The sequence below is a fragment of the Helicoverpa zea genome, chromosome 2 (genome assembly GCF_022581195.2).
Source record: "Helicoverpa zea isolate HzStark_Cry1AcR chromosome 2, ilHelZeax1.1, whole genome shotgun sequence".
Lineage (NCBI taxonomy): Eukaryota > Metazoa > Arthropoda > Insecta > Lepidoptera > Noctuidae > Helicoverpa > Helicoverpa zea.
Window position 1 is genome coordinate 5,832,634 of NC_061453.1, and position 13,748 is coordinate 5,846,381.

General features: G+C 36.9%; 2 protein-coding genes across 3 annotated transcripts; one reads left to right on the top strand and one right to left on the bottom strand.

Annotated features, from left to right (window-relative positions):
- Window positions 1-1,936: 1,936 nt before the first annotated feature.
- Window positions 1,937-9,638, bottom strand: LOC124639168 (metal-response element-binding transcription factor 2). 2 transcript variants are annotated; one of them, XM_047176415.1, is made up of 11 exons: window positions 9,614-9,638; window positions 7,417-7,627; window positions 6,841-7,134; window positions 5,482-5,627; window positions 5,295-5,393; window positions 5,062-5,144; window positions 4,768-4,963; window positions 4,528-4,695; window positions 3,947-4,056; window positions 2,950-3,871; window positions 1,937-2,816 (listed from the first exon to the last, which is right to left on the bottom strand). In XM_047176415.1, exons 2-11 carry the CDS (start codon window positions 7,514-7,516, stop codon window positions 2,421-2,423), a joined length of 2,514 nt encoding a protein of 837 aa, XP_047032371.1. In that variant the 5' UTR covers window positions 7,517-7,627; window positions 9,614-9,638; the 3' UTR covers window positions 1,937-2,420. The 2 variants fall into 2 exon arrangements, with proteins under 2 accessions (XP_047032371.1, XP_047032363.1); XM_047176407.1 differs by lacking the exon at window positions 9,614-9,638 and adding an exon at window positions 9,315-9,607 and having other exon boundaries at window positions 7,417-7,629.
- A 2,369-nt stretch (window positions 9,639-12,007) lies between these two features.
- Window positions 12,008-13,077, top strand: LOC124643762 (leucine-rich repeat-containing protein 57). The gene has a single exon (XM_047182839.1). The coding sequence runs from the start codon at window positions 12,151-12,153 to the stop codon at window positions 12,865-12,867; it is 717 nt and encodes a 238-aa protein (XP_047038795.1). The 5' UTR covers window positions 12,008-12,150; the 3' UTR covers window positions 12,868-13,077.
- The last annotated feature ends 671 nt before the right edge of the window (window positions 13,078-13,748 follow it).

Below are 13,748 nucleotides of genomic sequence, written 5' to 3' on the forward strand. Positions count from 1 at the left end.
TTCGATTCGATTTCTATTCGATTTTGACAATATTAACTTAGGAGAATCGGGCCCCTGTAACTTTTAAACGGCTCAATCGATTTTCATCAAACATGTCTAAGAACACTTGCCCGTAAAACACCTGTAATACAAAAAAAAAAAAACTAAATTGAAATCGGTTCATTCGTTCGGGTGCTATGATCAGTGGCGGCGTAGCATCGGGTGGCACCCGGGGCGGACTACCTATTGAACACCCCCCAAGAAAAACGACAAAATATAATCACGGACTAAAATTGTAATTGAAGTACTTAAAAATCGTATAGAAATCATTCATGGTGCTTTTTGATAGGTTTCACATAAAGAAACCGGAGTTAGATCACTACAAAGTTATAAAGCTAGCTAGCTAGTTTTACAAAAACCAGTGTGAAGTGAACAAGCCGCGAGCGCAGCGAGCGCGAAATTTTGATTTTTGGGACGCAGTGATACCTAAAGAAATTAAAGAAAGGGCACTGTCAAGTGAAAAGCGCGAGCGCAGCGAGCGCGAGATTTTTGAGTCACACAAAAATACTCAAACAAGTTTGAAAAAAACCAGTGTAACTTGAAAAAAATGCGAGCGCAGCAAGCGCGAAATTTTTCGAGTTTTGGGATACAAAAGTCCTCCACCTCCTAAACAGCTTAGAAATCGTCAGCGTAGAGCGTCAGTTATTTTTGCTACTTCGGTGCTTTAACTCTTTGTTAGATTGAGGACTCAAAGAATCGCTCGCGGTTTTTTATATTATTTTTATTGAAACGCTATTGGAATAGGTATTTTAAAATTCATGATCACATAAGCCTAAGTATATAGTACAGTGCGTTTATCGATCGTTTATTTATATATGGATTGTGTACCTACTCGTATTTAAAAAAAAATAGCTAACTTTGCCGCCCCTCTAAATCTGCCGCTCTAGGCACTGGCCTACTTGGCCTATTGATAAATCCGCCACTGGTTGGGACGCTACAGCCTTCCAAAGTAACATAGGCTGTATATTATAACCTGGATGTAACTCATCATCCTCCGAGCCTTTTTCCCAAACTATGTTGGGGTCAGCGGTCAGTCTAATCGGATTCATCTGAGTACCAGTGCTTTACAAGAAGCGACTGCCTATCTGACCCCCTCAACCCGGGCAACTCGATACCCCTTGGTTAGACTGGTGTCAGACTTACTGGCTTCCGACTACCCGTAACGACAGCCGGGACCTACAGTTTAACGTGCCATCCAAAACACAGTCATTGGTGTCTAAGGGTCAATTCCCACTGAAAGAGCAGCGGCCGGCAGCGGCCGTAAATGCAAGTGATTGAGCGCGAGCGCGGCGCCGCGCCGCACTCTTACGGCCGCTGCTCTTTCAGTGGGAATTAACCCTAAGATATACTTAGAAAGTACATACAAACTTAGAAAAGTTGCATTGGTACTTGCCTGACCTGGATGTAACTGTAATGGAATCTAAGGTAAACTAATTTAATGCACCAAGTATTTTCAGAAGTAGATTATATTTTTTACCACTGAACCGATTTGAAAAACTTAACTCTGTTGGGAAGCTTGACTAACCCCAGATAATGTCCTTAGTCCGGGGGTATGGGAAGAAGTTCCCCCTTTTCTGCGGTGAAACAGTTAGTCATAATATAACAGCAATATCGCTCGAGACTGACTCGTGAGGCAAAATAAAATAATACCTTCGGAGTTTTTGAGGCTTAAGCCGGGTCCAGAGGTGTATCATCACCCGTCTACATATGCGATCATGATACGCGTCGACGATACGGATACGATGATACAAGATGGACCCGGCTTTAATTTTATAAAAAAAATGCACCTTGGTCGCATTGTACTCATTTACTTGGGTGTATGAAGTAGTAAAACAGCAGAAAATAGCTAATATTGAATTAACTGAATAGGTTATTTATTACAAATGAAACAGCCAAATCCAATTGGAATAATAATATATCACATTCCTTGATCTTACTGTACAACTAGACTACAGACAAGCACTTATATATTATTACAATAATAATATGTATAGATATTTAAATAAATTCATGATCACCCCCAAAGTCTAGTCAAATTAAGGATTACCTTTCAATAAAAGCTAGGGCAGTTTACCATTTTCCTAATACCTTTGTTTTGCCCTTACAAGCATTGCATTTAGTAGCTCATAGGATCTAAGAGATTAATTATTACATATTAGGTAAAGAGGTCACAAAATAGTTATAAAATGTATATTTCGTTTATTACAAGCAGTTCATTACTATTATAAAAATAATAAATGATTATATTATGTACAGTATTGTATTATGTTAAGATACCTATGAGTATGTGCATGGAAAGACAAAACAAAGGATAACTAAAAATGATTAGGTTTCTAGCTTGAAGTTGGCGGCGAACCCTTGAGAGCATTCGACGGCGGCGACTAGGAGGCGTTGGAGTCCCACTCGATGAGGTAGGCGGGCAGCGCGCCGGGCGCGAGGCGGCGCGCGAGCACGCGGAAGGTCTGGCCGGCGCGGAAGTACGACTGCACGCTGGACTTCAGCGCAGACAGCTGCTCCGCGTCCACCTCCGCCGCGCTGCTGTTAGCTTTATGTGGACTTAACTGTAGACTTTTTACGCTATTATTATTACTACTGTTATTACTCGTATTCCGTCTAGCGTTTTCATAGTAATTTTTCTCCTGTCTCTGTCTCAGTCTTCTACCGTGAAATTTCACGTTATTGATGTGCCCGCCGCCCTGCGGAGCTACTTCGCCGTTCTCGTTTGGCATTTGAGCAGGTTTGTTGTTGTCATCTGGCAGAGGACATGACTTGTTCAGCTGGAAAATTATTTTTATTTTGAATTGGATTTAAACACACGATTTATATAATATGTATTAATAAGATGAAATAACATAATAGAAATTTGAGTATATATAGAAATAGATTGGCTATGTATTATTTGGAATATACCTGCGTCTGTAGATATTTCCGTGGCCTCCGGTATTTCCTTCTTTTGACCTCGCCGTTAGGTCCAATCACGATGTCCTTTTCGCTAAGCTTTCGTTTCAATGGCCTAACTAGCGGCCCCATCAGTGGATTCAAGTTTACCGGTAACGAGAACCGTGTGTGGTGATTGTTTTGCTTGCCATTTTGTTTATTGTAAATGTTAGTCGTTGATGAGAACGGCTTCTTGGACGGGTAAGTATTTTGCATGAGAAACGGATTATTTTTACCCTGGAAATCTTTAAGCGGTGGTATAATAGCGTCTAGGGTGCCCCTGCTGGAAGATTCGTCTCCCGACGACTCCATGTCATGGCTAAAGTTACTAGTGAAAGGGGGTAATCTATCCATATGCTGTAGCGACATTATTTTGGAATGTTCGATAATGTTCTTTGTAGACAATTTAGATACTTCTAAGTTCATTGTAGCTATTCTTGTTGTGTGCGTGTTAATGTTCACATTAGTGACGTCACTCTTGCTCACGTTTGTATCAACTATATTCTCTTTGGATATTTTATCTAACTTTACAGTACATGGAACTAAAGAAGTGTTGGGAGATGGCACTGGAGAACTTTCATCACAAATAGATTTTGCTTCGTTTGTATTATTTTCGTTTAGCTCAGATATTTTCTCTATGTTATCAGCTTTGGCATCAGAATTTCTAGCAGAAGAGGTGCAAGTAGAGGGGGAAGGTTGTTCGTCGTTTTCAGTCAGCTTAACAGACTCATAGGAACTAGTAGAATCATTTTCGGAATTCGAGTTAGAGTTGAGATTTTCATGGAAGCGTTTGCCCATCATTAAGTTTAACCAATGACCATCCACTGGTACAATCATACGTTGATTGTGATTCTTATAGGAACTTTTGTCGTTGTTACTGCTAGAAGGTTGAGAACTGAAAAGAAATGTGTAAGTTAGATAAAGTTTTACTGACAAACTTGTGCAAAATATAAATTGTGTGAATGTGTACCTGTCATCAGCAGCGAGTACTGTTTGCGGCGACGGCGCTCGCGGCAGAAACCGAAGTCGCGGAGCATACTCCCTCACTAACTCATCCGACAGTGGCTCTCCTTTCTTGATCTGAACATGTTAAGAAATGTACGATATTATTAGACGTAACCTACTTTTTTATTAGACAAATACCTTATGCGTATGCCCCAAAAAAAATATATAGAAAGTTTATAAGGCCTTGCGTTCTTCAAGGATACAAACAAATAATTTCAAAGCATAGAGCGTAACAATTATCAAATTCCCAGTTGCTATGACGAAAAAGGCTAAACAGGTACCGTTGCTTTGACGTGGAAACAAATAATTTTGGTCTAATGTGGTTAATTTTGCTAAAGATGCAAACAAAGATTATGTTACAGCTCATCAGCATCTGCCTATCTGTCTTCCTCAAGCCAGTTACCCAGGTAACCCCAACGCCCCTAGGTAAGACTGGTTGTCAGACTTTCTGGCTTCTGACCACCCGTAACGACTGCCAAACATGTTCAAATTGTGGGACACCTACATTGAACTTATGGCAATTGACTTTTATGAATATCAAATAACCTGTTCCAATGCAGAAAGCTGTAGCGGCGGTGGGGGCGGACGACGTAAGCGCAAACCCCAGATGGTAGCTCGTTTCTTCATTTCGCGTCCGCATTTGAATCGCTTACGAGACGACGTCAACGCTGTCAAGATCTTTTCACGACGTTCTTTAACTGGAGTTCGCCACATCTAACAACAGATATCCAAAATAAAATACATGAAGTCAGTTTCAAAAATCCTGCATATATTTATCTAACTAACCTTCTCAGGTAATTGCAGAGCATGCCAGTTGTCCATGATGTACGGCATAATGACACTATCTAGGTCGAAATAATTTGGCGCATTGTACGCAGTGAGATTATATAAAGCGAGATGCGCCAGATCCAACCAGCAGAGCTCCAGTCGACGAAGATATTCCGCCCCTCCGTTGCAGTGAGCGCACGCAAATATGTACAACCTAAAATGATCAATAGCAATTATGTTTCGAACTTCGTGCTCAGAATTTGGGACACTCGGAACATTAAGGATAGTCTGCAATACATTAAAAATACGTACTTATCGCCAGCATACAAAGGATATTGTAAACTTGATACGCATCTTTGGTGAAACCAACGAGAACACCGACAGCATAGTAACATCTGTAAAAAATATGAAAATACTTATTGTACTTGATGTTACAATACCAAACATCAAACAGTTTGAACTATCGTTACCTATCTGAAGTTACATACTTAAAAAACTCAGGAACAAAAACAGTGTTTTAAGTTAAGCTCAGTGATGAAACAGACCTGTGCCAGCCAGTCACTTTTTTCGCCACAGTAACAATGTGTTTCATTTTGATCTTTGCCTGCATCAGATACGGAAGCCGACGATGTTGTAGAAGCAGTCTGAAAATATACGTCACAGTAACAACATTTAAAATTCGAAAAAAGAAGATGAGCTTATTCGTTTTGCTTGGAACGGTAATAAACCTACATCGCAGGGTGGAGTGAGTTCCTGTTGTTGCCGCCGTTGCTGCCCGCCTTTAAATCTAAACAAGTCTGATCGCTTGAGGGCCCTGTTCTCAGCCGCTGCCACTCTATACCTTTGGTCCACGCATCTTTTGCAGTGCCAGGATGCACCTGTCACAAATTTTGAATCAGTGTACAGAATTGTTATGAAAGAAAGAAAGGGTCGATCGACCATACTATGTTGGGGAAATAGGCTAGGCACATATATAGAATTGTTATATTGTCAAAATACGTTTGCGTTGGCGGTTTTAAAAGTTTGGCGAAAGAATTATAGTAAAAATAGTATAATTAGGAACACAAACTCGTCCACCTAACTCAGTTCATAAGAAGTAGAAAATCCTTTTCCTTTTTAACTTGTACTTCAAAAGTGCTGATTTTCAGCCTACATTGATTATCTTTTGTGTTTAATTTGCGTGGTCAAAAAGAAGGAGCAGGACAATTTCTTAGTTGCTATTTATGAAACATTATATCTTAGCGAATTTTAGGAGTTAAATCCAGTTTTCCTGTTATGTCACATATAGTTCTTCTAAAGTCTAAATTAAAGATATCTAATTAAAAAGGCATTTTGTTAATGACTGTCACACTTAAACGTGTGATGTAGACAAATAACGTTGCTGGTAAGTGTGTTCATCACCATACCATTTTTTCAGCAATTCCACCAGGAAACGGTGATAAACAGGCGTTTTTGTGAGATATTGGACTAGAGACGACGCGAAAAAAACAAATTTATTTAGCCTAGTTACAATAAATCCTTTTAACTTGAGACTTCATAATAGGTACTTTTGTCAGCAACTCTCAATGCTTTTTGTTAGTTAAATTGATCCTATATCAGAGAGCGGATATTATGCCGGTATGAATTAGGCAACTGGCTTGCTAATAGCACAGAGGCCAGTTTAATGCTATCGTGTTATGCAAGATAAGTATATAACATGCTAGTGTGCGAGATTGTTCAAGCTCTAACGATGTACTACGCACGTATATAGCCGCACCATGTATTACTCTTCACATACCTATCGCATTATAATTGTAAGTATAATACGATTGTTATGATGACTTCACAGCTGCATACAAACAAGACCTACTTTAATACACACAATTCAATCACTACACAAGGAATAGATTACTAGGATTTTCTAAATTCCTGTGTCCCCTTCATCAATCAAATTTATTTCTCATCATCAAAATACTTTTTTGGATACAAGTTGCTTTAAACATAGAGACTAGTGTCTGATGAAGGTTAGTCCTGTATTACTGAACACCACGCTTACCCTCATCATCATATAATATTGGATATGGGAGACTGATAATCATGATATCCACGTACCATTAATCCACGCGTCGACAGGCGGCGAGTGACACTTAGCGTGGTACCCTCTTCCGCACATGTCGCACGCAATGATGGCGTTAGTCGCGAGGGTGGCTGCGGGCCCCTCGCGCCGCTTGCACACCACGCACATGATGCGCCCATCGTCCGCCGGTGGGGCGCTCAGCAGCTTCAGCGAGGACACCGGGGCCCAAGCGTGCGTCCCATCGCCGAACTTCACCAGACACCGCGCCGTGCCCGTGCCCACCTCGCAAGAGTCATTGTCATTGCTGGTACTCAACTCTACTATTGTTCCTGGTTTGAAGGAAACGCTGCATGAATATTCAGTGCTAACTCATAGCTTCTTCCAACTAAGCATAGCATAAGATTGGAAGACGGATAAGGGAAAAAAGAAAGGTATTCGATAATGATGTAATACAGTTGATTAGTTGCAAACATTTATAATTTTAAATGTAAGTCACCTTAGAGATCCAGTAATTCCTTACCTAAAGGGAGTTTCTGGGTTGGATTCAATGGTTGCTATTGTCGGATCCTATGGAAAGCAATATACAGTTTTATAGCAATTAGTATACACACCTAAATAATAACGTCCATCTTTGTTTTCTACAAGTACATCATCCCCACAGTGGAATGGATTAGCATTATTCTTTTCCGTGTTGGTTGTAGAGTCTGGCATGGCATCCTGTGTTTCTTCTTCTTTTTTCTCATTCTTTTTGCTAGCACATGGTGTGATCGTTTTGTCAAGGTCGCTCAGGAGGGCATCGATCAGAGACAATTGTGTTGAGACCTCTTTGAAACAAACCAACAAGGTAAATCACTAAATGTTTTGAATACTTAAATAATCATAATAGTGAGTGACAATACCAACCACCAAAAAATATAGTACATACATACTTATATTCTTAGAAATATGCTTAATAACATTATACTAGAGGAATTCAACTTATTAATTTAATATTGTCACAGAGTCATAACTTAGGATGGTGTCTTCTGAAGGCAGTCCAATAAGAAAACAAGGACATCATTTAAGAAATATTTTCAACATGATTTACATAAACAAAGAAGAATCACAGAATAGTGAATATCAATACTGGTATATTTGAAAATGTGAAGTAAACTGTTCATACACATGGTTAATATGCAACAAGAAATAAGGTCTTGTTAATGTCATAAACTATAGAGAGAGAGAGAAGTTCAGAAGAATTTACGTACATATAGTAAATAATTATTTAGTTCATTTTAAAGGGAACATCATACTGGCAGACTTTGGTGGTGGTTATGTTACCTAAGTGGTGATTTATTAAGTTACAGAAGTTGAAGAAAGAACAGAATTAAATAGAATAGTATTGATAGAAGAAATAGGATAATACTTACACTTTAATTATATTAAGATTCCAACATGGTAAGCAAAAAATAACAAAAACATTTTATTTTTAAATGTACATAATAGATAAGTAAATATTAACTAGTAAAACTAATATAGAGCACCATTTTTAATGCAAATAAAGTGAAGCATAAAAAGCCTTTCATGTTAACAATTTGAAACTGCTGAGGGAATTAAATCGTACACACGTAACATTCAACTTAAAATAATGGTATTTGGTTAAGATTTATGTTATGAAAAACATCTATCTCCTCATCTCAATGCAACAGTAAATGTTTTTATAACCAGGTGTTTCATTATTTGACATTTGGCACATGAAGACCAAGAAACAGATTTATCTGGGTTGATTTACTGTTTGACTTACAACATAATTATCCCTATACAACTACTGGGATGAGGAAAATACAAATATGAGGCTTGCAGTACTAACCAGATTGGAGTAAAACACAACCAGATCATTTTATAGAAAATAGGAGCACCACTTGAACCTTTGATTGTATTAAGTATAGGGTCATTTTACATAGTAATCACCTTGGGTACTGACTTGCTTAGTACACCATTATTTATATATTAAATAACTTTAATGCAGTAATCTTTAAATGCTCCAGTTCATAGGTGCTGAAGGTAAATTGAAGTTAATGACAGGTATGCATTCTTTTTGGAAACCAGGGGCATAAACGCATACCAACAAGTTCTAGTAAAAACTTCTTGCTTTGTTTGTATTTATGGACGTTAATACGTAAATCATTCAAAATGACAATATTTGTAAACGGCACCGATAGTAATATAAAACGAATCACAGATTATGGTGAGTGTAGATTACTGTGTTACTTACAAAGTATATTTATCGTTTGTCTTAGTTAGATTATTCAGAGAGCGTGCTTACGAATAGTGTACAAAATACGTTTTTCTATAGTTGGGTACATTTAGAGCACAGATTTTAGTGTAATAGGTTTCTATGTGCAATTAAATTAGACTGTTTAATAAGGCACACGCTCAGAAAAGTTACAAGTAAAGCTATCATCACAATTTATCAAAGCATTCGTAAAAATAAGCCAAAATCTTCGGGTAACAATTAAATGCTACTTACCAGCGTTGATGTCCATCTCAATTATGATTTTTTTAACTCATTTAAAGCATTGGAGAAGCATAATTTGGTCTCAAATTTCATACTATACGAGCAAACACGTAAAGCATTGGCGCTTTTGCGGCCATTATACTAGTCAAACGTTTCACAGTTTTCCCGCGGTAACAAAATCTAACATAAAAATCATGAGTAAACTTGATATAAAACAATTTTATTAATTGACTACACTTTCATTGCTTATAAATAAACACTTGTAATGTATAATTCATACTAAATATCCATTAGAAATTAAACAAAATAACCTTTCGAATTTCTTCTATCGGATATCAATTCCTCTATGAACGCACGTCACTATTGTTGAATGTTGGAAGTACTGTTTATATTGAATCTGTGCTCTGCCTGTTGTTGTTGAACAACGAGTGACTCAAAATATCAAAATCAAAAGTAAATTCGTGCATTCAATGTTTTATTAGAAACAGAACATTCGATTTTTTAAATTATCATCTAAATAATTATTGTGTAAACTAAGCACTTTTAGTACATTAGTCAATAAATAAGTATCGACTGCTCGACTGTCTCGAGCTAGTTATAAGTGCCCCTCCACACCCACATGTTTACCTAGACCATCCTCATCACTATTCGAAAAATTCTTCGGAGAGCTATACGTGAAAGTGGAGCCAATGATAAAGGAATATAGATAGCTAGCGAGGAAGTGACTGAAAAAAGCCGAAGTGCCTTTCTACACTGCTTGTATTTCTCTAACTTCGGTAAACTGTGTGAGAAACGAGGTCTGGAGACGCTCAATCTCGGCAGTCTTCATTTAATTTTATTTATTTGAGTTTGAATAAATTTAACAATAAGTCGCACCGAAAACTTTTACTAAGATATTTGTAGCGTCAAAAGTCTTACCTCCCCACTCAGAGTCATTTAATGGTTACTTTTTTTTTCCGACGTTAAAAATCATCAAATGACCCCTCCCGCTGTGGGTTAGCAGCGGTGAGGGAGTGTCAGACTCTTACTGACTAAAAACCGTCGTGTTCCGTCATAGGCCTTTTATGTACCAGGGCCGCGGTATCTCTTTCGAACAACCCGCAGCCCCGGCAGGCCTTGGCCCTGCTGGGCCCCGCTGATTTAATGGTTACTTAAGCCATTCCTTAGTGAAGGATTTGTATGACATTCCGTCACTAAGGAGTGACTTAAGTAATCATTAAATGTCTCTGAGTGGGGAGGTTAGTAGCTTTTAATAAGCAACTGTTTGCCTCAGTATTTTTTCTAGTAAACAAATCATCGTTTAATAAATTGTAAAACTAAAACTTGCCTAGAATAAAATACAAATAATAATTCTAAGTAGTTACTGCAGCTCACTATTTTATCGAAGAAAGTTCTAGTTTTGCATGAGATAGAGGTGTCTCCGTAGAGTAGAGCTGTGCATCGCTTACATATTTCTACAACTTTTAGGGCACGTCCATAGACATAATATAGTAAACAGGACTGCGCACCTTTACACAAAAAACGAGCCGAGTGAAACAGTTAGTACGGAGGCCGTCTGTCCCTTTCTAATAGAGTGACTATGAGATTAAGCTATGTGAGACAAATCCGAATTTGCGAATATTTTAAAAAACAGATTGGTATTGAAATTTGAACTTACGCAGTTTGTGACCTTAATACTAATATACGCTTTTAATAATTAGCGGGAATTAGCAGTATAAAAGCAGGAAGATTTAAAGTGAAGACTGTTTTATTTTGTATTTTTGCTTTACACATGCACTGCTGAGCCGTTTATGTCGCCTTTCTTCATTTTTTGGGAAGCTATATATAACAATAGTACCACAGTTTTAAAATCCATCACCCATATTTTGACTCATTACAAGAATTCATGGGCACCCTAGTTGTTTGATTTACGAAAATGTTATTATAAAACAATTTTATTATATGACATTACACTCAGTTTGGCACAAAATTATAACATTCATTGATTATTGATATAATAATGTTGTTTTAATGCTCCTCAATTGTTAAAACGGTAAACAACCAGCAAAAATATTTTTATCGTAACTGCAACGCCATTGCAAAGTTACGTCGTCAGTTCAATCGCGACGTGTCAGGAACGCATTCTCTGAACGGCCGAAGTATACTAGCTTACCTGTGGAACGATATATTGCAACCACCATAGGATTCACTTTCACAAGTATAAACGCAACACTTTTTCACCATTTTAATAGTTTAAATTGATTTAATACAAAAAATATAAACAACATTTTAAATGCTGATTACGCGCCAAGAATGTTCAGGGTTACCGCTAGAAAATAAAAAAAAGCAAAATAAAAAAATATGTTGTTTATGTTTTAAGAATAAATACGAATAAATTAATGCGATTGCTATTAATTTGTAGACTTACAATTGTTAAAATATGATAAAAATATAAGTGATTCAATTGTTTTTTTGGAAAGACAAAACTGTTGATCACAACATTTTTTTATGCTGGCAAGGTCCGTTCTAACTATCCCTCTCGGCTCGGATTTGCCTCTGTGTATTATGCAACCAATTTAGTACCTTATTGCGTTGGAATAGAGTATATTTTCGTAAATATATATTTTGAGCGTGCGCAATCTTGTTTAGTATATTACATCTATGGGCACGTCATATAGAAAGTAAATGTCAATGTTTGTGATGTGTCCAAATGTCAAACAGTCAAATGATTGGAAGTGACAGCTCAAAACAAGACAAAAAAACTACAAATTCAAGTCACAATAGTAAACTCCCGATAAATAACTTGTAGAAACTTATATTTTTTTTGTGTATTGGTCTCTAAATAAGAAATTATAGTGAGTTCATTGAAATGGGTAATTCGGGAATAAAACAACACTATGAAACAGCATCGAAAACAGGTGTTTTACAACTGTCCAATTGCAAACTGAAAGAAATTCCAATTGAAGCTCTTAATTTAAGTGAAATTCTTAGAAACTTGGACCTCTCTAAGAATAGACTGACGACCCTACCAGATGATATTTCTAAATTTAAATTATTAAAACAGCTCAACCTGGATACCAACAGGATAGAGGCAATTCCAGAATCCCTTGGTAGTATGAAGAAACTAGAGTTGTTCAATGTTTCAAATAACTTAATCACATTCCTGCCGGATTCCTTTGCAAAGCTGAGTAATTTGAAACAAGTGTATCTGAACAACAACAGGCTAAAGGAGTTTCCAACACAGTTATTGGGGCTGCACAGCTTAGAGGTGGTAGAGCTGTCCAACAATAAGATAACAGAGGTACCCAGTGGAATGTCAGAATTATATGCAGCCGAGCTAAATCTAAGTCAAAATGAAATATCAATACTCAGTGAAGACATGCATCAAGCACCTAGACTCAAAATTTTGAGACTTGAAGAAAATTGTTTAAGCTTGGACGCTATTCGACCAAGTTTACTTCGAGATTCAAAAATGCATACAATAAACCTGGATGGCAATTTGTTTGAACCTAAGCTGCTGGTATCTCTGGAAGGATACAATGAGTACACTGAAAGATACACTGCAATGAAGAAAAAAATGTTTTGACAGATTTACTTTACAATTTTTGGAGCTCTTAAATCAAATATTGAATACAGAAACGTGTTGCAGTCAATTTTTATTTTAATATGCTTGTAAGGACACAGTATTTTGTAATAAAGTCTAAACTTACACCAAATCTAGTTTACTAATTTGTAGATGTAATTACTTATTTATGTGATGTGATTATAGATATATGATAATATAATATTATTACTCGTAATTTGTTTCTCTTTTTCAATCCTTCTGGATATTCTGCACACCTAGATCTAAAAAGCGTAAACTCAAAATTCTATTTTTTGAATTATGCATAGCATCATTATCATTTAAAAAAAAAATTGAAAGTAGGTCCTAGCTATGTTCAAAAAAAAATTTTTTAAGAACACTTGCCACCCACAGGGATGGAGGAATCAGTTTGCCATCTTTTCTGGAGTGATTTTTTGAGTTAACTTTTTCTTTAGGTACATGTGTGAGATTTGTAGTTTACTTTGATTATTAACTTGACTAAAAAAATGAAGCTGTCAGTTTGACCTGCATGTGTGTATGTTTGCTTTTTTCTCACATTTGGCTGAACCTATTTTGACGTGGTTTTTAGCCAGGGGGTGTGTGGGTGGATGGTGCGTGGATGAATATTATAATATGAAGTAGGTACTTTCAATGTAGTATACCATGTAAAAAAATATATACTTAATAGATTATTTTTATATTTCTATATCTAACATTGACTTATTTTTAAATGTATCGGTAGTTTCTGAAATTACCGCGTTCAAACAAACAGGTACGATATTACTTAGTAGGCATAAATCTCAGATGAAGTACAAAAGTTCAGTAATTTAAAATATTACTAATATTACTTAACGTATAGCTCCCGGGATCAACCGGGACCGCTA

Excerpts from the sequence above, each read along its gene's own strand:
- LOC124639168 (XM_047176407.1), bottom strand. Across the intron at positions 5,628-6,840 it reads TGTCGACGCGTGGATTAATG|GTGCATCCTGGCACTGCAAA; the intron begins GTACGTGGATAT and ends AATTTGTGACAG. Across the intron at positions 4,964-5,061 it reads CCTTTGTATGCTGGCGATAA|GTTGTACATATTTGCGTGCG; the intron begins GTACGTATTTTT and ends TGATCATTTTAG.
- LOC124643762 (XM_047182839.1), top strand. The coding sequence starts at position 12,151 with ATGGGTAATTCGGGAATAAAACAACACTATGAAACAGCATCGAAAACA.